The 26,028-nt window shown below is 31.8% G+C and overlaps 2 protein-coding genes, 2 long non-coding RNA genes and 2 other non-coding genes across 6 annotated transcripts in view; 2 read left to right on the plus strand and 4 right to left on the minus strand.

Moving 5' to 3' along the window:
* Window positions 1–3,224: 3,224 nt before the first annotated feature.
* Window positions 3,225–5,949, minus strand: LOC126833710 (uncharacterized). Its single transcript, XM_050565204.1, has 6 exons — window positions 5,803–5,949; window positions 5,628–5,672; window positions 4,848–4,877; window positions 4,754–4,786; window positions 3,932–3,956; window positions 3,225–3,446 (listed from the first exon to the last, which is right to left on the minus strand). Exons 1-6 carry the CDS (start codon window positions 5,864–5,866, stop codon window positions 3,311–3,313), a joined length of 333 nt encoding a protein of 110 aa, XP_050421161.1. The 5' UTR covers window positions 5,867–5,949; the 3' UTR covers window positions 3,225–3,310.
* Window positions 5,950–8,960: 3,011 nt separating this feature from the next.
* Window positions 8,961–9,632, plus strand: LOC126833631 (uncharacterized). The gene is made up of 2 exons (XR_007684989.1): window positions 8,961–9,226; window positions 9,436–9,632. It is a non-coding gene; the product is annotated as an uncharacterized LOC126833631 (long non-coding RNA).
* An 865-nt stretch (window positions 9,633–10,497) lies between these two features.
* Window positions 10,498–11,230, plus strand: LOC126833925 (uncharacterized). The gene is made up of 3 exons (XR_007685021.1): window positions 10,498–10,573; window positions 10,968–11,054; window positions 11,186–11,230. It is a non-coding gene; the product is annotated as an uncharacterized LOC126833925 (long non-coding RNA).
* A 1,403-nt stretch (window positions 11,231–12,633) lies between these two features.
* On the minus strand, window positions 12,634–12,751 carry Trnal-caa (transfer RNA leucine (anticodon CAA)). Its single transcript has 2 exons — window positions 12,714–12,751; window positions 12,634–12,679 (listed from the first exon to the last, which is right to left on the minus strand). It is a non-coding gene; the product is annotated as a tRNA-Leu (tRNA).
* Window positions 12,752–14,227: 1,476 nt separating this feature from the next.
* On the minus strand, window positions 14,228–14,345 carry Trnal-caa (transfer RNA leucine (anticodon CAA)). The gene is made up of 2 exons: window positions 14,308–14,345; window positions 14,228–14,273 (listed from the first exon to the last, which is right to left on the minus strand). It is a non-coding gene; the product is annotated as a tRNA-Leu (tRNA).
* Window positions 14,346–16,764: 2,419 nt separating this feature from the next.
* LOC126833457 (homeobox protein Nkx-6.2-like) overlaps window positions 16,765–26,028 on the minus strand; it is a 74,719-nt gene continuing 65,455 nt past the window's right edge. The window contains exon 3 of the mRNA XM_050564805.1: window positions 16,765–17,164. Within this exon, the coding sequence (XP_050420762.1) occupies window positions 16,856–17,164 (309 nt within the window). The 3' untranslated portion in view covers window positions 16,765–16,855. The remainder of the gene's footprint in view (window positions 17,165–26,028) is intronic.

A 26,028-nucleotide genomic window follows, 5' to 3' on the forward strand; every position in this document is an offset into this window, starting at 1 on the left:
TCGTTTCAAGGTCTAAATGATCTTCAGTTTATCTTCCCAGCTAAATGCTCATACTTGCTACAACATATTGTAAGACAAGAATGACACGTAGTCCGTATCCCATTATGTCTATTGATTGGAGGCTAGGTCAGGATTTTCGTTGGAAAATAATTAACTGTATTCAATTATTGAATAGTTAAAATTTGCCTGGCCCATTCAATATTAACTGTTGTCCACAGTTTCTATGCGAATTGCGCGATCCAGGAATAGTTATAACAGCTATATAGTTTAATGGGCTTTGTGGTTCTATTATAATAAAGCATAAGCTCAACATTTCTGTTTTAAAACTTGCAATATCTAATATTTTTAATCACTTTTACAATATGATTTTAAACTACAGTTAAAACTGTTTAATATAACTGTTTTTTTTTTCAAGAGATTCTTTTTTAGAACAGATTCAAAAATAGATTTTCTTTATTTTGATATATGTTTACAATAGTGTGTATAAAGGTAGAGTACTACCTGTTTATGAGAGCGTTGTTTAAAACACATTGTTATAATATTCTAGTACAAAATACAAAGACACCCATACAAGAGTTAAACTTTATTCTCTTTAAAACATTTTATTTTAACATTACGAGAGCTATTATATTTTACAAATCAATTTTTATAGGTTTTGATTTCGTTATTAACGTTTAAGTATGCTATGAAGCAGACAAGCAAATGCACTAAAAATAACCAAGGTTTATTTTTAATTGTATTATGTTTCATTTTTTGTGTTTTTAAATGCTTAAAAGAATTGTTCTGTATGATATTACTCTATTGTTACATACATTATAATGATGACCAATTTTTGTTAAAATCAAAAATAAAGGTTGTATTAAAATATTTGTCATTTGTGTACATTTCAGCTGTCATTGTAAAAAGTGCTGTATTTAATGCAAAAACCCGAAACCTTGGTTTTTGTACAATACGGAAAATGCGAATAAAATTTAAATACTAATTTTCAATTTATATCTATTAACTGTACATTAGTGCCTTAGCGTATAGAAGAATAAAGAAAAAAAAATTAAACATTTTCTCCGCCTCGAGTCAAAAAAACCAATATTCAGAACGATATAAATTTTCCATCATAAATAAATAATTGTAGTTCAACATAAATAAAAAAAATTAGTATGATTTGTCTGCATAATGTGCATTTTTTTATTGTAGCATTGTTTTGGTGGACAAACAATGTAAAAAAAAGCCTGTTTTATTTTTAGTACTTTTTTTATAATCATTAAAATTAACATAAAAAGTAATGTAATATTGTAAGGGGAACTGTAATATCTTAGCAAAAGAATAGAATTCGAACAGAATGATGAAAACTTAAAATCCAAACACTAAAATTGATTAATACATTTCGTCTATAATTTTTGGTTTTAAAAATATTTGTTGCTATTCGAAAAAAACTAGGTCGATACTTGTTTTACGTATACAAGTAAGGGCGTCGGTTTTTTTCAAATGGGAACATATGTTTCTAATTCCATAAACGTGTAGACTACACATTTTTCAAGAATGTCAGAGGATGAACTTTAAATTTTCAATTTATTTTCTTGTATTGAAGCACTCTGTTTTTACAATAATTATAGATTAATTTTTAAATTGTTTTATCAAATACATATTATCATTGATTATAAATATTATCTATAATATAGTATATATAATATCTACAGTATTTATAATCAATGTTAATATGTAATGAATAAAAGAAACCTTTTCAAGAATACCTAACCGAAAATATTGTACTTATGGGAGTTTCGTGCAGTCGGATTTTTTTTTACGTTTTAGACTAAAAAACTAAACAAACTATCGACTATACTTAGGATGGTCCGATTTCAATTTTGTAGGAAACAGATTTTTCATTTTTTTTCTTTTCTCGTGTAAAATAAATTGGGTTTTAATGTTTTAGAATTTTTTTATTGTAGCATAGTTTTGATGGACAAACAATATAAAAAAAAAATCCTGAAACCCTACATTATAATCATTTATATTTGGCGTAAGGATGAACCTTTTTTGGGATAGATTGAGATTGATAAAATATCGTGCCCGTGTATTGTTAAAATAATAACATATTTTGATATTAACTAACTAGAAAATTATGTAGGTTACTTATGTACAAATACGCAGGTTTAAAAAAACCAGACTTGTAACGTTCTGATGGCTTTATAGCTTAACTACTAGACTAAAAAAAAAACAAAATGTCCAAAATACAAACCAATAAACAAAAACACATCAACTAAAATACAAAGTTACAGTTCTGTGGAAATAATAACATTTTTGCATGTTAACAATTAACATATTTAAGAAAACTAAAATACTATGCACAAGCTGTTTAAGTCTGAGATAGAGTTTTAGTTAAAACTAGAAACAATAATCGGGCAGCTCGTTATGTTTGATTAAGTGTAAATAACAATTCGGGCAAAATCTGATATCTATAAATCAACTGGCGCCCCGTGTCATAACTATGTCCTGGGAAATCTTATATTGCACATAGTAAAAAAATAGACACTAAATAATAACATTGATACTCTAATATAATGAAAACAACTATGGTTGTAAGTGAGTAAGTCATAAATTGATAAGTTTTGTACAATTATTATTTATTATTGTTATCAAACAAATTGCAGCCCACAAAATACTTTACGACTGAGTGATGGTATTGTCGAGTTAGGACGTTTTAGGAAATTGATCTAGGACTTATGTTTTATTTGGCAATAGCCGCAATATTTTGTCTTAATTATGAGTTAATTAAAAGATATAAAAAGAGTTATATTATTTGCCATATATAAGTAAATATTGTTTGTGCTTTTATGCCAAAGAGTGGATCTTAAACATGTTTATTAGAACTAAAATTATATAATAAAGGTATTGTTTTTTATGTGTGCTTATTGTCTATTTGGAAAATATAAAATAAAGTCAAGTAATAGTTTAAACTATTCAAATCAATGTAAATCTGTAAGTTCTCCAGGTAGATTTTGGGACTAGGGTAAAATGCGAAACAAGTTGATTTGGTCGATTAGACTGAATATTACTAATAATTGCTCTAGACCTAAATAAAAACAAATTTAAGTTCAAAAAATTTGTCTAAGATATATGTTATACTTGACAATAGCTATAAAGAAGTATTTAAAGGTCAATAACGTATGAAAAACACATGACCATATATTTATATTAAATATTTTATGTGTTTTATGACATTATATTGTTTTTAAAATGAAACTATTATAATTTTATGTGTATTTAAAATAAAAAAATGTATAACGTTTATTTTTTTTTTATCCAGGAAATATCAATTATCTTCAATGTTTATAGTTCCAAAGCGCCAATCTTGTACGTCAAACGTATAAATGAATGAGAACTTATCACCGTGTGGTAACGCTTCGTTTTCGTCAATTTTTTTCATAACATCATTGTATGCAGGAGAACTAAAAATAAAATAGTTATAGCTTTATTTTTTAATATTCTATGCAATAGCCCAAGTATTTTTTAAAAAATGAAAGAAGTCAATTGCTCTTGATTGTAGTTAATTATATTGTAATACGTTAATAAGAAGACACTATCAAAAAAAAAAAAATATCTAAGCTAAAGCATCACAAAATAAAAATTAAATTCCCTATAAGAGATACTGGATATTTGGATTGGCTAATATTTTTATGTACTTTTTATTATTTAGTTAATGTTGTGCCTATATTCTGTGTGATTTGGGTGAGGGGGAAGTGGGGCACATCCACCACAGATAATGACCAGTTCAAATTGTGCCCTTCCCCTTTTAAAAAATTTTGGCCTCGGCCTGGCCCACCTAATGCAAAAGTTTTGGCGCCGTTACTGAACTCAACTGGTTTTGACATTGTAAAAAATAAGTTGAAAATGTTTTTCCTAATAAAACGTCGATAGAAATATGAATACTCACTCTTTTTTTATAATAAGCATTGAACCTGTAAATCAGAAAAGTGTTTATAAAATATTTTACATAATAATAAAATATCTGTGTCGAAATGTTTTGTCATTAGTGTAGCAAATAATGGACACTTCCCCACTCCCCGTTAATACTAATAAGGTTAAGAAAATTGTAACTTAGTTTATTAAATACAAATTTGTACAATAAGAAAGTATTAAACTAAGTGGCCGTGTTTCTTAGTGATTTTATCACTTTAGGTGATAATAATTTCTTTAAACCTGTGACTTCCCCGTTTCCACTATGACTGGACACCACTTGTCTGGCTTTTTTAGAATTTAAAATACTTTAATAAAATATAGTTGATAAAACAGTAAAAAAAAATTTGAACAATTATTTAAAATTATATGAAACAAAATATTGCCCTCGAAAAACTAAGCCAAAATATCAGCACATTCGGCCTGTTAAACGTATAAAAACTATTTTTTAAATAATATAACAAACACTAGTTATGACGAAATTGTGCTTAAAAATTATAAGGACAAAAACGCTGGACCGATTTGTTCATTTAGCAAGTCTATGTTTGTTACTGTCATAGATTAAAAAATCTAAATTAAAAAATTTCATTATGTCTAGATTAGTATAATCTGGATCAAGGGAGAGCCCGCAGGTAAAAATTCTGGGGGGGTACACATTTTTTTTAATTTTCAGAAAACCAAGGAGGGAAGTTCCCCGCCCCCTTGTCCCTGTGGGTACCCTTGGTACCTGGATGTTTACCTGCAATGAAAGTAATAATAAAATTTTACCTAAAACTTGATTTAAAAAATTCATATTTACTTGATCTATCACTATGCAACGGACTTTTACCATCTGCAAGGAAAATATTATGAAATAACATTTTGTCTTAGAACCCATTTTATTATACTTTTACCTTCAGCTACAAACTTCAAACCGCCGAGCACTTGAATAAAACAAAATATTACTTTAAAATGAATGCCTTAGTCGAGTTTGGAATACATTAGTGTAAAGTAATTGATAATCTATCAATTTTTAAATACATTTTTATTTTTATCAAAATCTCCTTCAGCTCCTATTCAGCACATTTCAATATAATGGAGCAGCATTTAATTTATCTTATTAATATATTGAAATATGAACAATACAATTAATTATTTTTCTTTTTTTAATGCAATTATAGAACTTAAAAAATATATTGTACATAATTTAAAAGTCGTATTTGGGTTTTAAGTAAATTTTCTTAAAATTTAAGCAATTATGAACACTCAACTTAGTAAGGAACATTTTATCTCATTAATTTTGTTTTGGTTCTGAACTCAAACTATTTATAACCTCAACTTTAAATTAGACTTGGGAATCAAGACATTTAAGAATAAAGTTTAAAGTTAGAAAAGCATATTTAAAAAAAAAAATGATTATTAATTTGTTTTGCTTAGTTACACGCCACTACCAAGTAGCTGGCTAATCATAGGCGGACTTAAGGATGGACAATAAAGGCTAAGCCCTTTTAGTTTGGGTTAAAGTTGGGTAGAGTCTCCAGTCGGCCCAAAAATTATAATAAATTACATGTACTATATTATACATATATACCCCAACAAAAATCCAGTCACACCTGTGATTATTATTATAATAAAAATAACATCCACATAATATTGTGAGTATGTATACTTAAGGTAAACATAATTATAATTACCATCCGCCACTGGTAAGAGAAGTAAGTCATGTTTTTTGAATCTATCTAAAAAAACAAAATTAACAATAAATGTATTGTGAAAATATGATAGCTGGTTAGATAAATCATAGGATATATATATATATATCTGTATTTATATCTAGGTTTGTAGTATAAAAACTTAAATTATACGTACCATCTGCAAACGAACAAACAACACAGACGGATAAAACAATAAAGAAGCACCTGATAGTTGCCATTATAAAGCGAATGAGAGTATACTGCGGTAAAGAGAATATTAAACGTGAAGAACAACTGTAGGATTGTGAGGGAATCTAACGAATGAAGATCGAGTTACCTATATCGAGCCGTTAGCAAAAATATAAAAACTACACCTGATCATACAGAGTAAACAACAATAATTTAAAATTTTACCAACACAAAATATGTAATGTGTGCCATAGATTTGGGAGGGCCCTCAGTTATTAATTTGCAGAGAGTATGCCAGAAAGACGAAAAACATGTTGTAAAGCGTTCAAATTGAATAAATATTGTTCACTGTTGATTCAGCTAAAAAAAATCCCATATATTTTTTTAACCCCGCGCTAGATCTACCTTCAGCCTAATTTTCAGACCTTGTGTTCTAAAACTTTGCTCGAAAATGATAAATTTAGACAAAATAGTTACCACCCCTTCTGGGGTTTGGGAAATTGTTTTGGTTATTTTTGTACTTTAATTGTCTACTTACTTTATCTTAAAAATATAATACCATACAAATTTGAAACTAATTGGACTGTTCTTTTAACTAATTAAACCACCATTTAACCTCATACAAAGTTTATATTTTTATAATTATATTTAAATTTCTATAATATTATTACAATATAATTTTATTCCACCCGAATAGATTTAGCTACATAAAGAGCTTATTAGTGTTAAACAAAATCGTATGTATTCGACTATTCCACAAGGACCGTTGCAATGTAAACAAATGACAAATGTATATGTTGGTATCGTAAAGTTTCAATATTATTATTATTCTTCGGCAAAAACAAGTTGTTTTCATATTTCGTTTTGTCTTTTGTGTACTTAAGTGTTCAAAGCATTTTTCTGAAATCCCTATAGCTATGTAAACAAATGGAAAATCTTTAAAATTTAACACAATACAAAAAAAAAATATGTATAGCTTTGTTTTTGGTCCAAATCAAGATTTCATTAAAATTATTTCAGTATAGCTATAATATTATCACATAACATACTAATATAATATTTATTCTTCTTAACCCAGTGGTGGGTGAGAGAGTCGTTAAAGCAGTAGATCCACTGTAGAGAAGTAGCAGAAGACAGAGAGAGATGGAGGGAAATTTGTTGTACGGGATTGTCTTAAATGCCGGAAACCCCCCCCCCCAAAAAAACCCCATTGGGGGGTTTGAGATGGAGGGGGCGATGAGGCAATCGCCCCCCTTGGCTCAAGTTTATGTACATATGTTATTGTAAATTATGAGAATGTTTAGTTTATAAGTGCGTGTAATAAATTGTAATTATTAATTCATCATCAAGATAAATTATCATTAATAATATGATTATAATTAATAACAATTTTATTATACCTACAAGAGACAAAAATCTCTCCCCCCCCCCTGAACAACCCCTTATATATTTAATCATTAATATTTTATGCACTCAACTTGCGTTTTATATTTGATTTCAATCTTATGTTTACACAAAATCCAATGATTTATTTTCTTACATTATCATGTACAGTGTTTTACCACCATTTATGTATAACCATGTATAGTTTTATTTTTTACTTATCGAAAACATGTTGTTTTTCACAACAACTGTTGCCAACTAAATTAATAACAAAGAACTGTAGGTATCATGCATTTTTAAGTTTTAACATTATACATTACAAATTTACTAATACAGAATTAAATTTGTCTTTTTTTCGAAAATAAGTGTTTTTAAAAGCATTACGTTTTGTATTTAATGTACTTAATTGTTAGAACTATTTATTTGCTCGTACACTAGAACCCTGATTTTACAATAATTGTAGAAGATTAACATGGTTCATGGCCGTCTCTGCTTTATATGGAGGACCCACAACAGGATTTATAATCAAACCAGAAAATATTAAGAAAACAGTTAATTTTAGGTGCATTTTATCTATTACTTTAGCTACAACAAATTAGTGTACAACTCAAAAACCACACGAATAGATTATTTTCTCTACGAATCCCAGTTTTATAAAGAATAAAAAGCCTAAGTATATATAAATAATAAATAAATTTTCCCAAATAAGATTGCTTAAAATATTTATGTTGTGGTTATTGTGTGTATTTTAATATGAAATATACGTTTTCGTATTTCAATACATTTTTTTAAAAGCGCATAAATATATTTCTAAATAAATCTAAATATATTTTAGAATGGAGTGTCTATCAAAAACTGTCACAGTAAACCTCTAAAGTTCAGTATTTATTTTTATTCCAAAAAAAAAATTACATATAAGTAGTAGTAATTTGGGGCTTTACCGCCCATTTTTACAAATTATAGTTTAACCTTATATATTGTTTAGTATAGAAAATTATTTGTAACATTGAGTGTTTTACTAAATAAGAAGTGGAAGAAATAAATCATATATAAAAACATGTTTCAAATAAATGATAGTCATTTTATTCAATTTAAACAGTATAATAATGGATGATTATAATAGTGAATGTGATGTTTTTTGTACATTAGACTATTTAGATTGTAAAACGCGTAACAAGACTTTTGATAAATGTAGTAATACACTACTTATTTCAAAGCGAGAACTTATGAGTGAAGCCGGTTTTATTTATATTGGTGATGGATCAAATGATGATGTCTCATGTTTTTATTGTCGTCAAGGTCTGAGATCTTGGGAGCCGAACGACGAACCTTGGATCGAGCATGCAAGATGGTCTCCAGATTGTGGTTATCTTCGGTTAGTGAAGGGTTCACCTCATTGATTTTAAAACCTATTAAATAAAAAAAAGATGTTAATTTATTACAACATTCTTACATTTAAATTAACTCTTTAAATACTAGTAAAACCATGAATTCACATTGTAGACGCAGTGGCGTAGTAGGTTAAGGCGTGACTTTCTAGGATAAATTTAATAGGATGTGGATTGATAGCACTCATGCTAGGCTAGGTAGGTTGAGGTTGAGTCATACTTTAATTCATTCCGTCACTGCGTCTACACTTTTTGCATTTTTTTTTCCAATTAAAAAAATAAAATATAGCGGTAAGAAGAGGGGGGGGGGCTAATATAGTTAATCAAATGTTTTTCAAGTGTTTAGTACATAGAGTTTCGTACAGTAGTACAGTCGATGTTAAAAGTATTATTCCAAGCACAATGCCTTGTATTAAATGTAGTCTACTAGAAGCTATTTATAATTTTATAATTAAATTAGACAAAATTGAACATTCAAATATAGAAAAATCTACATCTAAAACAAAACTTGAGGAATCTTTTGAAGAAGTTCTACACCAGACAAAAGAATTACAAAATGTAAAGAATCTAAAAATTGCACAACCCATTTGGTCAATTACACTGGAATAAGTAGAAGAGGGGGTATGTTTTATACTCAAGGTTTGTATATATATATACGTCATCTTTATGCTAAAGATATAAGTAGTTAATATAGAGTTAAGTTGTACGGACGTTTATGTGCATGCTAAAATTTTATTTAAACAAAATGGCAAATGTGTTATCTAAATCTACGTTCACCATTGACCCCAAAAGAACTATCTCGGTAGGTATTCTTTTAAATAAAAAATTATCTATTATTGTTTATTTAGATTATAAAAATAGTCAAGACCAGCTAATTCTTGATGAAAAACAGTGGCGTACTCTGATGGAATTTCAAATATTCAACAACATTGTGAACACAATTCAAAACAATGCAAAGCGAATACAATTAGGTTCAGATTTTAGTTGTACTACTAACCCTAAAACAGATTCAGTGATATTACGTAATAAAAATGAACGTATGAAATTGACGCGTATAAATTTGTTAACACTTCAGATGATTTCAAATTGTATTGAAGCACATATAACTGAACGCTTAAATAAGTTGGAGTTGTATCAAAAATCTTTTAACGATATATATTCAGCTATACTTAATGATGTTAATAATTTTTCAAGTGAATGTCGACGTATCGATTTCATAACGGCTTTTGTCGCAAACTATGATTTTCAAATGTTTGCAACGGATACAAATGCGCTATTCATCCATGAATTAAAAATTAATTATGATCAAATTATAAATTTGATTATGCGAGAACTTCTAGTAACTATAGTATAATTTCGAAAAGGAAAAAAAATATATGTATTGAGAGAGGGAAAACGTATACAAGCTAATTATTTAAAAAAATATTTCACTCGTTTTAGTTTAGAAATAGCCGTCTTACAAGAAGGTATAATAATGCCTTCACATTTAGAATGCTGCTCCTGTCGAAAGTGTCGTTTGTTAAAATATATAATTATTGAAGCAACCAAAAATAGTGTTAAAATAATTAATCAAAACTTAGAAAATGAATAATTTAAGAACTAAAATAACATTATGAACATGAATATATTATTTTTATTTGTGTCAATATTTGTTTTGTCCTCCATATCCATAACTTCATGCAAAACGAAAATAAGTGCTAAAAATTAATATTATGATTTAATTATAATATTTATTGAAAAATTATAATTTATTATATAATTAGATATTATTATTTTCCTATAAATTTTCATTTTTTTTTACCTTTTTCCGTTTGTGGTCTTGTTTTAAAGAAGGTGTCACCATTAATTATTAAATAATAACGATTATTAAGTTGATTATTTTATTTTTATTTATTTATGCTATTTAAAACTATCTTTAGCTGAACTAATTCTTTGTTTATCTAGCTGTATTATGTAATTTATTGAAAAAGATTTTTGTAAAAAGAAGTGAGTACTTAAAATGCATAAACTTAGTTTTATTAACACATGATTACAAGTTTTTTTAGTTTTTTTTTTGTTTAATATGTATGTAGAATAACAAAAACCTAAATATTGTATAATTAAAAACGTTCTACTATTTGAAGCCTTTCGCTTCTTATCAATTAAAGTGGAATGTTGGCTAATGTTAATGTGTTATAGTATGTTATTAAAGTTTAAAGTATAGAAAAAATTACTTTCTACGAGTTCATTATAAGGAAAGTTATACAAAAATATTACATTATTACAGTTCATTATTCAATTGTATTATGCATTACATTAACAACAAGAGCAATTCATTTTTTTTATGTATAATACATTTGTCATCAGCACGGTTATTTATTTATTTTTATACATTTTTAAGGTTGTGAGTTTCCAGCACTTGGAAATGCGAGAAGAGATATAACTTTAGAAGCTGTAAAGATTGCAATCCTAAAATATGCTGTACCGCGTAAATATTATATCAAATTTTAAGAGTATAATTCATATTATATATATATATATATATATATATATATTTATATACTCGATATTATTATTTGAAACTACTTTATAGCTGAACTCATTATTTGTTTATTCTAGCTTTTTTGAGTACTAAAACGATAGAAATGCCTTCTTCTGAAACTAGTGAGTATTTAAAAGCCATAATCTTGTTTTAGTTTTTTTACAAAATTAATTTCAAATAATAAAAACTTAAATCTTGTGTGATTAAAATATGTTATTATTAAGTATAGAAAAATTACTTTCTACGAGTTCATCATAGGGAAAGTTAACAAAAAATTACATTATTTCAGTTCATTGAATGTATTATGTACCACATTATTAACACGAGCTGTTAATTATTTTTTATGTATACTATTATTGCCATCAACATGGCTATTTATAAAATTGTAATAGTTTAGTTTATATTATAATTTATATATATTAAACTGATTAATTCAGTTCTTGTTCTTTATTTTCCTAGGAACTTTTTGGGTTTGTCACTTAACACACACTTCAACCCCTATTATGCCACAAGATCAAATGTAAGAGGTAATAATACACAAGAATATAACTGATTTCATATCATTCAATCTAATAAGTGTGACTAAAGTGATTATTTGTAAATATATAATATTTAGCCACCACTAACACATGTTTGTCTTATAATAATAAATATTCAATCTACTACAAAGTTATATTGAACAAGGCAAAACTCTAGCTCCATTTGCAATGTTTTATTTGTAATAAAAAAGCCTGTGTATTTTATAGAATTTTCATGAATAATGACATATGATACACAGAATGTCTGGTCATTCTATCACCATTGAAAAAAGTTTCTGACTAAGAGTAATATCTGTACAATAAATGTATTATATAGTAACTAGTAAGTTAAGTTTAGTAAATTTTAAATCAACTTTTTTTATTTTTTAAGTTCTGGAGCATAAAATGTCGAAACGTTTTGACCGGATGTGTCGTTTAAGAGGATTGTGCTGTAGTATAGTACTACCAACACTTTTATAAAAAAACAAACTCTTTATTATATATTTATAGTTGAAGGTGAAGGTGATACTTGTCTTTTAACTAATTGTCAAGACAGTTTTGAGAGATTCAGTTGGATGGGCGTAGCTTATATTTAGTCAATAAACATCATTAATATAGTAAAAAGGATTCTTGCTTCTCAGTTATTATAATTTACACCAGAAATCTTAGAGATAACTTATTAAAAATTATACAGCACTATTGTTATTATATTAAAATAATTATTTCAAACCGCACATTCCAAATTGTCATATTATCTAATGTATTTTATAATAAACAGTTTTGTTTACGATTATAAACTTTCTGAAAGTAAAGAACTTAGTAAGAACTAAAAAATAAGTTTTCAGAAAAGTCATTATGATTCATTGTCAGCAAATACAAACTTTTAAATTATCTTTCTCGGTCGACTTAGCTTTTTTAAACACCCTATAATAAATATTTTGGAAATGACCTATTCAATTTTCTTAGTTACCAAAAGTGTGAATGAGGGGGAAAAAATGCAAAAAGTTTGTCAGAAGTGGGATTCGAACCCACGCCCTCAGATGAGGACCAGAACGCTCAACCGCCTGCATAGCAGGCCAAGGGAAACCTTGAGTCTGGCGCCTTAGACCGCTCGGCCATCCTGACATGTGTATTAGACGGTCTAAACTAAATGTGATGAATGCTCGTTGAGCCATTAATGAACCCGGGTGAAATATATTATTGTGATTATTATACCCCATAAACCAAAAAAAATATATTTTTAAAATATAATAAAAAATGTTTAAAATTATAACTATTTTTATTGTGCTTTATAGTCAAATTAGCCAAAAAAATAAATTGATACTTGCCCGGAAGCAACATTGTAAAAATCATTTTTCGTGGTCGGAGCTTAACTGTACATACAGCTGATTAAGCAGTGACACACTTCCTTAGTATTTTTTATTGTTGTTTTTTTAAGTTGCTTAAAACTGAATTGTTTTGTTAATATTATTTGTATTGGCCAGTTATTATTATTTATGACCAAATTAAATGTATTAAAACATTTTTTAAATTTGTTGATATGATAATTATCTTTTAAATTGGTTCGGTAAACACCTTGGAAAGTGACTTTGCGTTTTTTTGGTGTTTACTTGAACAAAGTTTCCGGCTCTTTCCCTTCCCTCAAGTCAAACAAACTTGGCATAGTGTTGTTGCGCATTATTTGGCTGGTAAAATCTAAATGTCAGCCCAGGCCTAACAGCAAAACCCATAATATTAATATAATCAAGAACTCCTGAATTAGTTTTTATCATGAACTATATTTACTACATACCTGTTGGCTGTTAACCTAAGCCAACCTATACCTGTTCCACCCGAGTTGGTTAGCTTTTATGCAAATTCCACCAAATCCCTACACTAAATTATACTAGAATAATATTAAAATAACGTGGACGCCGATGCAGTGTTATTATTATTATTGTATACAATTCTCGCGTGACATTCTACGGAATAGGTACAATGTTTTTAATTGCGTCAATAGGAAAAATGTCAAAAAAAAAATATAAAGAAATACACTTGGCCGCCTCGCTAAACTGTTTGACCAAGACGTGCAAAAAGTTAAAAAAGAAAAAAAACACTGACGTATTTGATTTTTTTTTCGGTAATGTTATTGATGTTATATTTATAGTTGATAATAATATTTTATTATTATAAGGCATCTTAACAAAACGATGAAAAAACAATCTCATTGACGTCAAATTTCGGAAACAACATTTAAAAGAAATATTATACAATATAATATCTTAAAATAGTGTAGAAACGATAATAATTAACAATAAGAATAATCTAAAAGTAAACACAATAGGTATAATCAAGGCCGGATCTACCAACAAGCAAAATAAGCATTCTTTCCGGCCCTCGGAAAAATTCGGCCCATAAATCAGCTGATACCTATTTAAAAAAATATTTTTTAAAAGATTTTATAATATAATATATAAATGTATATTTACCTATTATATAATAATTTTGTTGGACTGGTTAAATGTGTTCAACTTGACATGCGTTGTAAATAATCGTTTTTTATCGTAGAAATAGGGGCGAGAGAAAATCAAATAAATTCATATTAAAAAAATGCAAAAAGTTTGTCAGAAGTGGGATTCGAACCCACGCCCTCAGATGAGGACCAGAACGCTCAACCGCCTGCATAGCAGGCCAAGGGAAACCTTGAGTCTGGCGCCTTAGACCGCTCGGCCATCCTGACATGTTACATCAGCGCGAAAATAGCTCCATTTAACACAGTCAAAGTGATGTTATATTATAATTGATTAATTTTTACCGACCACTATTTTTTAATTAACATAACGACTATAAAAAAAAAAATAAATCATTCACGAATTTTAATAATTATACAGTTATACCCATTAAGTAAAATGTTATTTAAAAAAACATTTTGGCGAAATAACAATTTTTTTGCTGTTTTAAGTAGGTATATATTGTATTGTGTTATAAAATATTAAGTGCCATAACACTTAATATAGTCTAAATTTAAATTAAACAGTATTATTATTACATTAGAGAGGTATGTATTTCATAAAACTTTAAATATTCACCTATTATCTTTGAGCTAGAAATTTAGCTATATCAACTTTTTAATAGTTTTTAATACTTTATGATACTCACGTGTCACTTGGGACATAAGCATTGATTATTATTTAATATGTATGTGATACTGAAATGTTTTTGAAAAAATATAACCAAAAGAAAAATGTAATTCAAATAATAAGTTTTAATTTTCTTATAAATAAAGTACAATAATTGTTGTTTTGTATTAATAATATGTTTTAAATCTTTTTTTTAATAGTACCTACAAAATTCTATACTACTAAAAATTTAGCTACCATTTTGATACATGATACACGTATAAAAATCATCAGTTATGCAAAAATTGCGGGTCAAGTTGTAAATTTTACATAATAATATTAACATTATCATATTTTGGTTGGGCTTTAAAGTATCGGCAAGTTAAAAGGCAGTCGCAGGTTTAATAAAATAGTAAGTAAATTATATTTTGGATTTTTAACTGTAGTAGCTGTTATACATGCTGCGCTCTAGTGGAATGTATTGGAAGATCATTTTTCAATTTCTCAACACTCAAATGCCATATTATAGTGATATTATAATATTACAAAACAAATAAAACCCATAATCAGTTTAAACGTCAACATATTACTTTAATTCAATTCTAAAACTTATTAGTACATTTCCCTAAATTTGTATATTTTGAGAAGATCGCAATTTAATTTAAAAGTAGTATGTAGGTAATTACTTTTAACTATTTGTACTTTGAAAATCAGCCGTATACCAGATACTTATACAACATAAATAATGTTTGAAAGAATTGAAACATAATATTATCTTCATACACCGTGCATCTTATTTTCATTTTTGTTTGGGAAAATTTTCGCCTCAATTGACGTTTTTTTTGTTTTTATTAAATTATTTAGGTTGTTTTTTATTTCTAAGTATAACCGAAATCGCTTGTTTACATGTATATCATATATATATACATATGAAAGGTAGATGGCGGTAAACGTTACAGTCGCCTTACAATTAATACCGGTAGATGTCGTTGGTGTGATCGAATACGGTGTTCCGGACAAAAGTTTTTTTTAAAATAAAATTAATACAACAATGCATTAATAAACGCACAAAAAACGATTCTGGTTTTTTTTTGTTGATAATTTTATTCACCTTACGGTTTTAAAAATAATAATAACATAATATAACACACTGAAAATAAAGTTTTATAAATATTATACACATCCACTTTCTTCTTTTTTTTTTTGTACACATATTTATCCATTATATCATACACAATACACATTCTACACAAATATATTAATAATTAGTAATTAATAGTAATAATAATAATAATAATAATTGTAATTATTATTCAGGAAAATAATGCGAAAAAAGTCAAGTTAAAAATTCGAGAACATAATAAAGTACGCCTTAACGTCGTCCCGTTAATTCGTGTTTTTTTAAAACATTTTTTTTTTTTTAATGTAAATCCTAAGTATACCGCGGTACATATTTTTTTTTGCTTTTTGCTTTCTCCCAAGGTATACACTTGATTCAGTACGTTTCACCGACACGGGTGTTAAGTAAAATTACATATTATTTGTACAAAAAAAAAAAAAAACAAATTTAACATAATAATAATAATAACGATTGGTGGTTGTTTGTGTATAAAAAAAAAATAATAATAATAAGAGAGCAAGTGTAGAAACAGAGGTAGGTCCACGCGACGACGTGTGATCGGTATAGGGAAGACGAGGGAGAGATGCAAAAAACAGGGTCTCGTTCTCCCCTTTATTTTTTTTTTTGGGGGGGGGGCGCCTTTGGCTTGGTGGGTGACCGTCCAGGACGAATGACATTGTCTTGGAATCACAGTCGTCCTGCACGCACGCGGCGGCTCTATAATATATTATTATTATTACTTTTTTTTTTTTTTTTGATATGCACTTAAAACAACAAAAAAACAAAAAAAATCTAACAAAATCAACGCGGTAGGTATCTCGTTTCGGCTGGTCGTCAGTTCGGGTCGGGCGGGGGGGGGGAGGGTACTTATACATTATTATAATTTTATTTTATTTTTTGTCTCTTAAAAAATCGTTATTCTGCTAAAGAATTTAATAAAAAAAAAAAAAAAAACATCCTTGATCGTTTGGCTCGAGATGCACCTCCCCCCTCCTCCTGTCGTCGACCTCCTTAACTGGGCGCCCTGGCCGTGGTGTCGTTGTCGGGGGGCGACGTCGGCGGCAGCGACTCGGGCGTCCTGGCCGTCACCACTTTGGACTCGGCCGCGTCCACGCCGCTGTAACAGCTCTCGGAGTCCTCCAGCGAGGAGTGGTCGTCGCCTTCGCTGAGAAACTTGGCCCCCGCGGCCGCTTTCGGCGAACACTTTGCCCCGCCCCCGCCGGAAGTGGCCGTCACGCTGGCCGGATCAGACTGTTCCGACGTGGTCACCGTGTCGTGTTTCTTCCACTTGGTCCGCCTGTTCTGGAACCATATCTTCACCTGTGCAAGACAAACAAAACAAAAACGGAACGTTAGCAAAATGGGCGACATCGAAAAAGGCACAGTGGAGTGTAGTCGGTGTGTGCTAACACACGACAATGATAATCTTAAGAGGTTATGTAATTAAAGTTGTTATATAAAAACTACATTCGTATACACAAGAAGAAGTTGTAAAGAACAATAAAAGTAATTATGCGATAAAACCTAAGAGCAATTTATATTCAAAAACAACAACAACAACAACAATTTACACCACGTTGACTGCCACAGTACTTTTCATCAGAATTCCGGTCTAAATAGCCAACTTAATTTATTCATATTATATTATTAAAAACTCTAATTATAGTACATATGGTTATCATCAAAATGCATTTATAGAAGTTGTTTTAAAAAAAGTACGAGATGAATTTAAGTACGAATAACTGAAAGTGGTAGTCACTTGTTTTTTGTGTGATAAATATCTTTGTCCGAGGCCTGCTACATTAGGATACTTCGACACAAATTTAACCTTAATAATATACAATTATAATTAAGTACTTAACGTGGCCACAGATTTATTTTAAAATTAAGGCTTTGCGGCCCAAGTGACCGGATATTGTGTAAGTATCGATTAGTTAAGTCGAGTTGGACAAACAAAAGTTTCTCCTTTGTTTTCTTTAAGAGCTACATTTTCGTGCGATTCATTCGGTTTTGTTTTTTGTTTTTATACACCACACGGTTTACCACGCACCGAAGAACTTGTTCCACATCGTTTTATACATGGTTGTAATTGTAAGTACACCAAACACGGCGGAGGACAATTGGACCGTTATGAGCTCCTGTACGGAAAAAAAAAGCCAAGAATACACCCTCCGCCGCCAAAACGTAATTGTATTTTTGTATTTTCTTACCGCTCGCTTTTCCTCGACCATTTTACCGGGAAAACAAGTAAGGGTGTATAATGATACACTTGTGTATACCCTCAACTTGCTGCCCGCGCTACCGTGTAACTCGGGGGACTCTCCATCCACCTACAAGTATGTAATTATTGTTTTCTCAATACAGTCTCACGGGGTCCGGGACCTCGTAAAGAATTTAAACGACTAATTTGATTCCCGAAACGCATTATAACAGTTCGAGAATTGCGAAGCGTTTCGTTTGAGACGTTCTTGCGAGAATTTACAACAAAAAAAAAAACTGAGACAATTCAAATAAAAAATGCATATTTCCAACAAATTCATCGTGGCAATAATTACATTCCACGCGGTATACCTGTGATTTTTTTCAGTCTCTAACCTACAAAAAAAAAAAAATGGGGGCCTCCGTCGGTTTTAAAAGCACGCAACACTCAAATTTTGGCAGCCCAATCAAGTCAAACAAGAATGAATTTTCTGGGTATGAAATCAAAATTTGAAACAGATAAATTGTTACTGGAAATATTAACGAAGCACTTGTGTTAATCATGATACAATTGACTCGCTGACAAAATAACATTTAAATATATTTCGACAATATTGCCGATAACCAAGCATAATTCGATTACGTGCATAATATATTTTAATTTGATTGAAAAAAGGACATTGATACTCTTGTGCGCGCATGTCAATCACCCGGGGACGACGTTTCTTGCTGCGTAATATCTATAGGGCTGAAAGTGGATCCCTCCGTTCGTACATACACACCGAACAAACAAAAGGAAGCACAACCCCCGGACAAACATATCCTCGCACACACTTAAGGTCACGCGACTAATACCCAAGCTCTGCAACGTGTCTGCTGCCCATTATAGTAATGAGTCTCCAACACGTCGGAACACAATGACGATCGAGGGTAGCTCACACAATAATAATAATTATATATAAAGGTGGTGCGAGTAGTAGTAGTAACTATTGTGGTGGGAACGTCCCATTTACTTATCACTCCTATTTTAGAAATTATTATGTTATCCACCTTAGAACACCCCCCCGGAATCCCCCGCTGATAAGAATACCACCGGATAAAAATCGCCGCCCGAATCCCAAACCCATTATCAATCCCAAAACAGGTGACCAACCAAAGCAGTTTTTAAATTTAACTGACAAATCACTTTGGCTTTTGAACGACTATGAACGAAAATTGACTGTAGTGGTTTGTTGCTATACATAGGATCTCTGTACAGAGATAATTATGCAGAGTGCGGTATTCAATAAAACACTGACGGATTAATGATCGACATAGTATGAAAAATCTCAAACACCAAACTAAGTTAAATACTATGCGCGTGGGTTAGGTTAGGAAGTTGTGTTAAAGTCTAATCAGCCGAGGTATACCGTACACGTGTCAATTCACAAAATCGCACCACAATGACAGTGCAAAATCAATTTTTCCCCAAACGTTTTAGCGGAAATTTAAACACATTACTACGAGTTATCATTTTTTTTTGTCAATATCAACAAGTGGCACAATTTGTTCAGTAATATTTCCAGTGATATTGTGGGTACAACACTGTTTGACGCGAAGGAAGTAATTCGTCACGATCAAAGTATATACACAATCGCCGCATATAACGGCACGATCCCCCGTCGAGTTCGGACTTAGGCCCGTGTGTGTGTGTGCTTTCCCGGCCGCCGCCGGGGAGGGTAAAGGCGATTGATGGTTTTATACCGGACTTAAGAAGGGACACGGGGGGGGGGGGTGGTGCGTACACAGGAAACGACGACGACGACGACTTTATCCCTATAACAACGTCGACGGGCTTAAGGAGGAGACATCAACGATGCTTTAACCCGGTCGTCGTCCGCCTTTCCCTTCTCCGGCCTGCCACCAATGCTAACCCGAATAATTTTCGACCCCGCGACAAAGACGGAGAGAAATATGAACCCTTTTTTTTTTGCCGGGGTTTTTTTTTTTCGGTTCGGACTTACAATATCCAGGCGGCGGCTCGGAGGGTGGTCGTTACCGACGGGGCACATAATTCGTATTACAACACAAAGCGTCGGCGTGCGGCACACGCCGGTCGTATTGAGCCATTAGTGTGTTTTATGTAGTTATAATAGTCGTCGTCGTCGTCGCCATCGTCGTCATCCTCTGCCAGTGCATTGCTACTACCACCGCTTGCCGTTCGTTTATTGATCTCACCCCTTCACCGCGAACCCCAAGTACCGGCAGAGTGCGGTATGATATATATATATATATACACATTACTCTTGTTAGAAATCCGTTTGTACCGAATAAAACGCTCGTTTTAACTCTATTATATATATATATATATATATAATACACACACACACACGCACCTTTAAGCGCACTCGCTCTGCCCTTGTGTAGGAGAGAAACGCCACCCTCCCCTTGCCAAAGAGGAATAAACGCGGTAAGATAGAGCAAGGGGTGAGCAACGACGTCCCTTCCCTTTCTTTCTTTGTCAGTCGCTCGTCAACCGTAATACTCCGCCAAAGCGATCCCTCGGCTGCCGGCCGTGTGACACACAATGCCGAAAAAGGAAATAAAGTAAAACAACTCAAAGCGAACACTTTAAACGATTGTTTTTGGAAGAAGAAGAAGAAAAAAACGTCCCTTTTTTTCGTCCGCGGAGATTAACAATGAGCTATTGATTTTTTCTGTTTTTTACGCGCTTATATGATAATAAATATAAAATACAAAAATATTATAACAATATTAACGATACGACGGTATAGAAATAAAAAAAAAATAAGTACCTTGTCCAACTCGAGATCTTATAAAATATACAATAATCCTATCTATTAAACTTCTACCGACGGCCTATACCTTGAAAAAACAAGTCATATAAAAATAATCTTAATAATAATACAGTGAAAAAGCTGGAAACCGGTAATTTTTCCATTTCGGACAGGCTTTATTTTTTAATAGACTGTCCAACAAATTATACTACTACTTTTCTTAGTAAGACCGTAGCTAGAGGCGAGACAGTGTTAACATTCGTCTATTCATATACAAATTATACAACACATATTGATTGCGCATAGACCTCGATAATAGATTTTAATTTCATTCCATTAATATAAATAATATTTTTTATATTATCGAAATATATTCACACGGCAAGAAATCAAAATATATTAATATTTTCTAAATATCTGAAACATAATTATTTATAAACCGTTTTCAAATCCACAAACAAATTATATTGCCCTTGTAATAATAATATTGTCAGCAATATTTCCAGTTTTTTAGAAAATAATTATGTTTTTTAATTGCTACGATGGTTATACATTATTTTACGTTCTTATAATATTGATACAAGATTAACGATCAATTATTTTTTAATATTTTACATGATAGTATGTAATGGCATTGGCATAACATAATATTATTAGTAACGCTTTATCGTTTAAAATCAAGTCCCTGCCAAAACAGGGTTATGCTATGATTAACATTTTTTTTTTTTTTAAATCAAATCCTAGTTTAATTTATAGTAGCTATTAACGGAAGAGGGGAGGTTGGAAGTATGGGCGAGCCCGGCACATGTTCAAAAAAAAAACAATAAGTAAGTGTGCTGTTTTGGTTTACAAGTACCGGACGACGCTCAATGTTTATGATCGTCTAATATACTTTCTTTTCAGAAGCCATTTCTGGTGAAGTTACCTGCGCGCCATCATCTTGCAAAGTAAAAAAAAAACATTTTTTTTTTTTTTAACATACGTGTAATATTATGTTACCGGCGGAAACGGAACCGTTCGAAAAGGCGACACATTTATTAATAAACTACTACTGGGCGCGTCCCGTCCAAACGTGTCTTAATGGCGGTTCAATTATTATTATTATTATTACTCTACGCCGGCGAAATGCCAGAGAGAAGATTGACTTTTCTTATTTTTTACACTTCGTATTTTTCGTTTAAACGTTTTATAAATACACATTGGAACGGCGCAGGTCGTTCGAGCCCGTCATCGCTCTCGGCAATGTATTAATATAGTAATAATGTAATATTCTAATATCGTGTCAAGAAGAAAAAAAGTGAGGACAAGTAAGCAATACTCTATTATCCCGGACTGCTGAAACGAAGGGGAAATACACTGAGGATATACACACATGTGTGTATATAGGTACATAAGACTTGTCCGAGCGGCGGCGACGACAACGCGGAGAGGTAGACCGTTTAAAAGCGACATTTCGAAAATTGTACTTACACGCACACAACACAGAAGAAAATCCCTGTCCGAGTTACACGGCCGACGAGTGCAAACGACAAGTCGGCTGATAAAACGCCAAAGTTTCCGGTCGAGGCCGTTAAGATTTATCGAATCCCCTTCCCCGCCCATTGCCCGAACGGCCCCTAAGTCTGGAATAGGCGCGCGGCCATGGCACGGTGGTAGTCACACAGCGAGCAAATTGGGACAGCCGATTATATATGTGTTTGTGTTTTTTAACTCTTTAAATCATTGTCGTGCCCAAAAGGTACTCGTGTTCAATGTCACTGCCAAGTGCCATCACAATAATAATCGAGGATCTTAGAAAAATACCGAAAGTCTACCCTTTGCCTTCAGTATTAGCATATTCATCACGCAAATGGCTTGTAAATATTACCTAATTATTAAAACAAATGAATTATTTGAAAATCGATAGGGCGCAAGTTTTACAAGAACAACAATTATATGCAAAATAACAATTATACTTGCAATGTGTCAATATACTTTTAACGAGTAGTGATATCTATTCGTTTGTCCAACCTTGAAATGGGACTACTTGATGCGACTGTTCCCGAAACGATTTTTATATGGTATGATTTAGGCATTTACTATAATTTTGGAATAAATTTATCGTAACGATTGTCTATCCGGAAAGTCATCATTATGAATTAAATAATATTATATAATGTCCAACACATTAGTACTTAAAAACTCACAGAACAGTGTTGGCTGCTGGCAAAAAAAACCTAATTGGACAAAACGTTTTACTGAAAAATGATGTTTTTTTTTCAACACATGTTTAATTATTATCGTTAGATTTGTCAAGTTTGTGAAACGTTTACTGTGTTAATACTTCATTTCCTGACAATTTGTTCAATGAATTAAAACTGAAATATGTAAAAAAAAAAATAAATATTATTTCCATGTCGTTGTGAGTTAACAGTGGCCATTAGAGTTCTGAAACGGTTTTAGATCAATTGCGACAACCGCTTTCTCGCAGTGCCCATAAGACATAACCTTAACCAAGCAACATGTCTAGTATTACACCTCGCATGGCATTGCAATCAAACCGGCAATTATCAATTAACGCTATGAACTCGGATGATGACAACAGTGAAGCGACTCGACCGGCTACCAAGACCAGAAGATTATCTATGCCTGGATGCATATGCAACACCGCGCTGTAGGGCACTGACTTGATGCTTCTCGGGAGTGCCAATTCACAGAGCATTCCTTACAGCGACAAGTCATTGTATTTAAACACACATTTTATCCACTCCTCTTACTCTGCAGTTGTAATCGAACTCGGTAATTCGATTAATGTATTATACTTACTACCCACGATCACATTTTATAGACCATTTTACAACTCTACAAACAAAATAGTATATATTTTGGAGATAAAAACAACGGTAAGCTATCTAATAAAAAGTGAGCGACTCCGTGCACGATAATTTATGCAAATTGACTCGTAAAATATAATATATGTATATTTAAATTTTGTTTTAACGACTAGTTTAACGCCATTATAGTAGTTTGGTTTATCCGGTTGACTTTTATTTGAACTGCGCGCGGTATAATCTCACATAAACCGTCCGGCCGTTTAATAGATTTACGTCCGATGCGCAACGGTCTAGTGATAAAATTATTAATAAAAAAAATAGTTTTTCTTCTTAGACAACACCATTAAAACGTCTCCGGAAGATTAGGCGAATGGGCGACGAGGCCCGCTGCAGTATAGGACCAATTCCGGTCTCGTTGCTCTCTTAATAGGCATTCACACGCTCTAATATTTCCTCGACCTTTGCCTTCGTTCCGAATTTAACGACCTGTCCGGTACTCTATACAATGTATACAGTGCTTTTAATGCGCATAATTAAGTACGCACGAACACATGGATAAATGGGTTTTCTCAAGACTTAAGGGACGACTTCGGTGTGGCGTTTAACTCGAGAAACGGGATGTGTGATCGACATTGGATACCAACAATATATTATTATAACGAGTGAGCGGTTTTTCTCTGCACGTGGACGCTTTCGTCCGGGTCGACCGTTAAATTTTTACACAGCTAATTCGGCGAAAAACTACAAAGAAACTGACCCGAGGTCATCGTGATTGTATAAAATATAAATATCCAATTCTTGACAATGTGTGGAGTGTGTTTGTGCATGTGCAACCGCTGTTCCCACACACAATAATAATTGTGATCCGGCCGAGATTGGCGTATCGCGTTACAACACGGTTATATTAGTATTTTGCACATACCACCGTTTTAGAGACAGGGCAGTCAAAGGGCAATACGGCAAGGGGATACAAATGAGTGGAGGATCGTTATGCGGAAAAACAAACACCATAATAATACATAATACAAAACGCCTAACGCGAATCGACTGCAAACAACGCGGGACCGCTAAAGTTTATCATCAAATATTTATGTATATATTCAATAATGGCTTTATAAGTACAACACAAGTACACCTGTACCGCGGCCGTCTTATTACTATCTTTATACATGCTGAAATATTCGGCGAAACTTTTTTTTATGGGGATTTGCCCTTTTCGTTCAAACGTGAACGATATTCTTTGATATCGAGCACATATTTACAGAGGACCGTTTTAAAGCACATTAATTTTTTATTATGCCACGACATTTGTAAAAACATTTATTACAGCATATTATAGAAAATCGTTATTTAAAAACGGAAGTCAGATTGCTCGAACATTGCTCGAATACATTTTGATTTTTTTAATACAAGTATAATTTGAAGTTCCAAAAAAATAAACTGTTCGACAGGGCTGAATTAAAATCGTCCATTCCCGACCGTAAGAAGTGTTACAGATACATATATATATTTTTTGGTTACTTTAAAAATGCGCCACCTCTGAAAAACTGCTGTGGTGGTCATACGTTTGGCCAATTAAAAAGCAATACGCTGAATTTAAATTAAATGCAAAACACTTTGGGTGTTCTGGGACAGCTGCGGCTCGGCTCTTTTTCACCCCTCTGCCGCGCGTTTTGATTAAACCGGACAGAACCGAATAATAATTACTCATGTGCCGAGGGTTCAGGCCACAAGTAGCAGGTGGAATTTTGGCGGCGATTCGTGTCCGATTTAATCGAATATGTATACACACACACACACAATATGATAATATGCAATCGGTATGTGTGCAAACACAAGGGAACGCACAATAATCATTGGACAGGCTCTGCCGCCGCCGCCGACTATAACTCCCCGTGTGGTCACGTCATGATAGTATTATCATTATTATAATATACTCTCAATTTGTACACATTGATTGGACGTTACATCCCCGTACAAAAATTATTACCACAATATAAGCTCACACATACAAGGGACACGCCATTACGATGGGATTTCCCGAAAAGTTTACGAGCAAGACCCTTCTCCTCCAAAGTCCGTAACCATATAGATAGCACATATTTCAACGTTATAAGTCCCTCCTATACATAATAAAATACACAAATCACGGAACGTGGGCGAGCTGTAAAAGTGTCCTACATGTTTGCACACATGTATATGATATATATTTGCTCGTCGACAAGCTACAAAGCCGTGGGAAGACTTTCTCTGGGTGGGTAGAACTTTTCCACAAAAAATTAAAGGCCCAGGGGTTTTGTATTAGTCATGTTACACGCCTCGGTCGTCTGTTAAAAACAGTTAGTACCTACTTGGAATCTCCGAAAACGTCACGCCAATCAGTCACCCCAATAAC

Source organism: Adelges cooleyi, unplaced genomic scaffold, assembly GCF_023614345.1.
Source record: "Adelges cooleyi isolate 19-005CV unplaced genomic scaffold, UGA_ACOO_1.1 ACOO_flye_CR_arks_rails_tigmint_CR_PRNA_2, whole genome shotgun sequence".
Classification (NCBI taxonomy): Eukaryota; Metazoa; Arthropoda; class Insecta; order Hemiptera; family Adelgidae; genus Adelges; species Adelges cooleyi.

Bases quoted from the DNA above. Each gene is read 5' to 3' on its own strand.
- LOC126833710 (XM_050565204.1), bottom strand. From the start codon at position 5,866: ATGGCAACTATCAGGTGCTTCTTTATTGTTTTATCCGTCTGTGTTGTT. The intron at 4,787-4,847 runs GTAAAAGTATAA...TTTTCCTTGCAG, and splicing joins TTTGAAGTTTGTAGCTGAAG to ATGGTAAAAGTCCGTTGCAT. The intron at 3,957-4,753 runs GTAAATATGAAT...TCTGATTTACAG, and splicing joins GTTGCATAGTGATAGATCAA to GTTCAATGCTTATTATAAAA.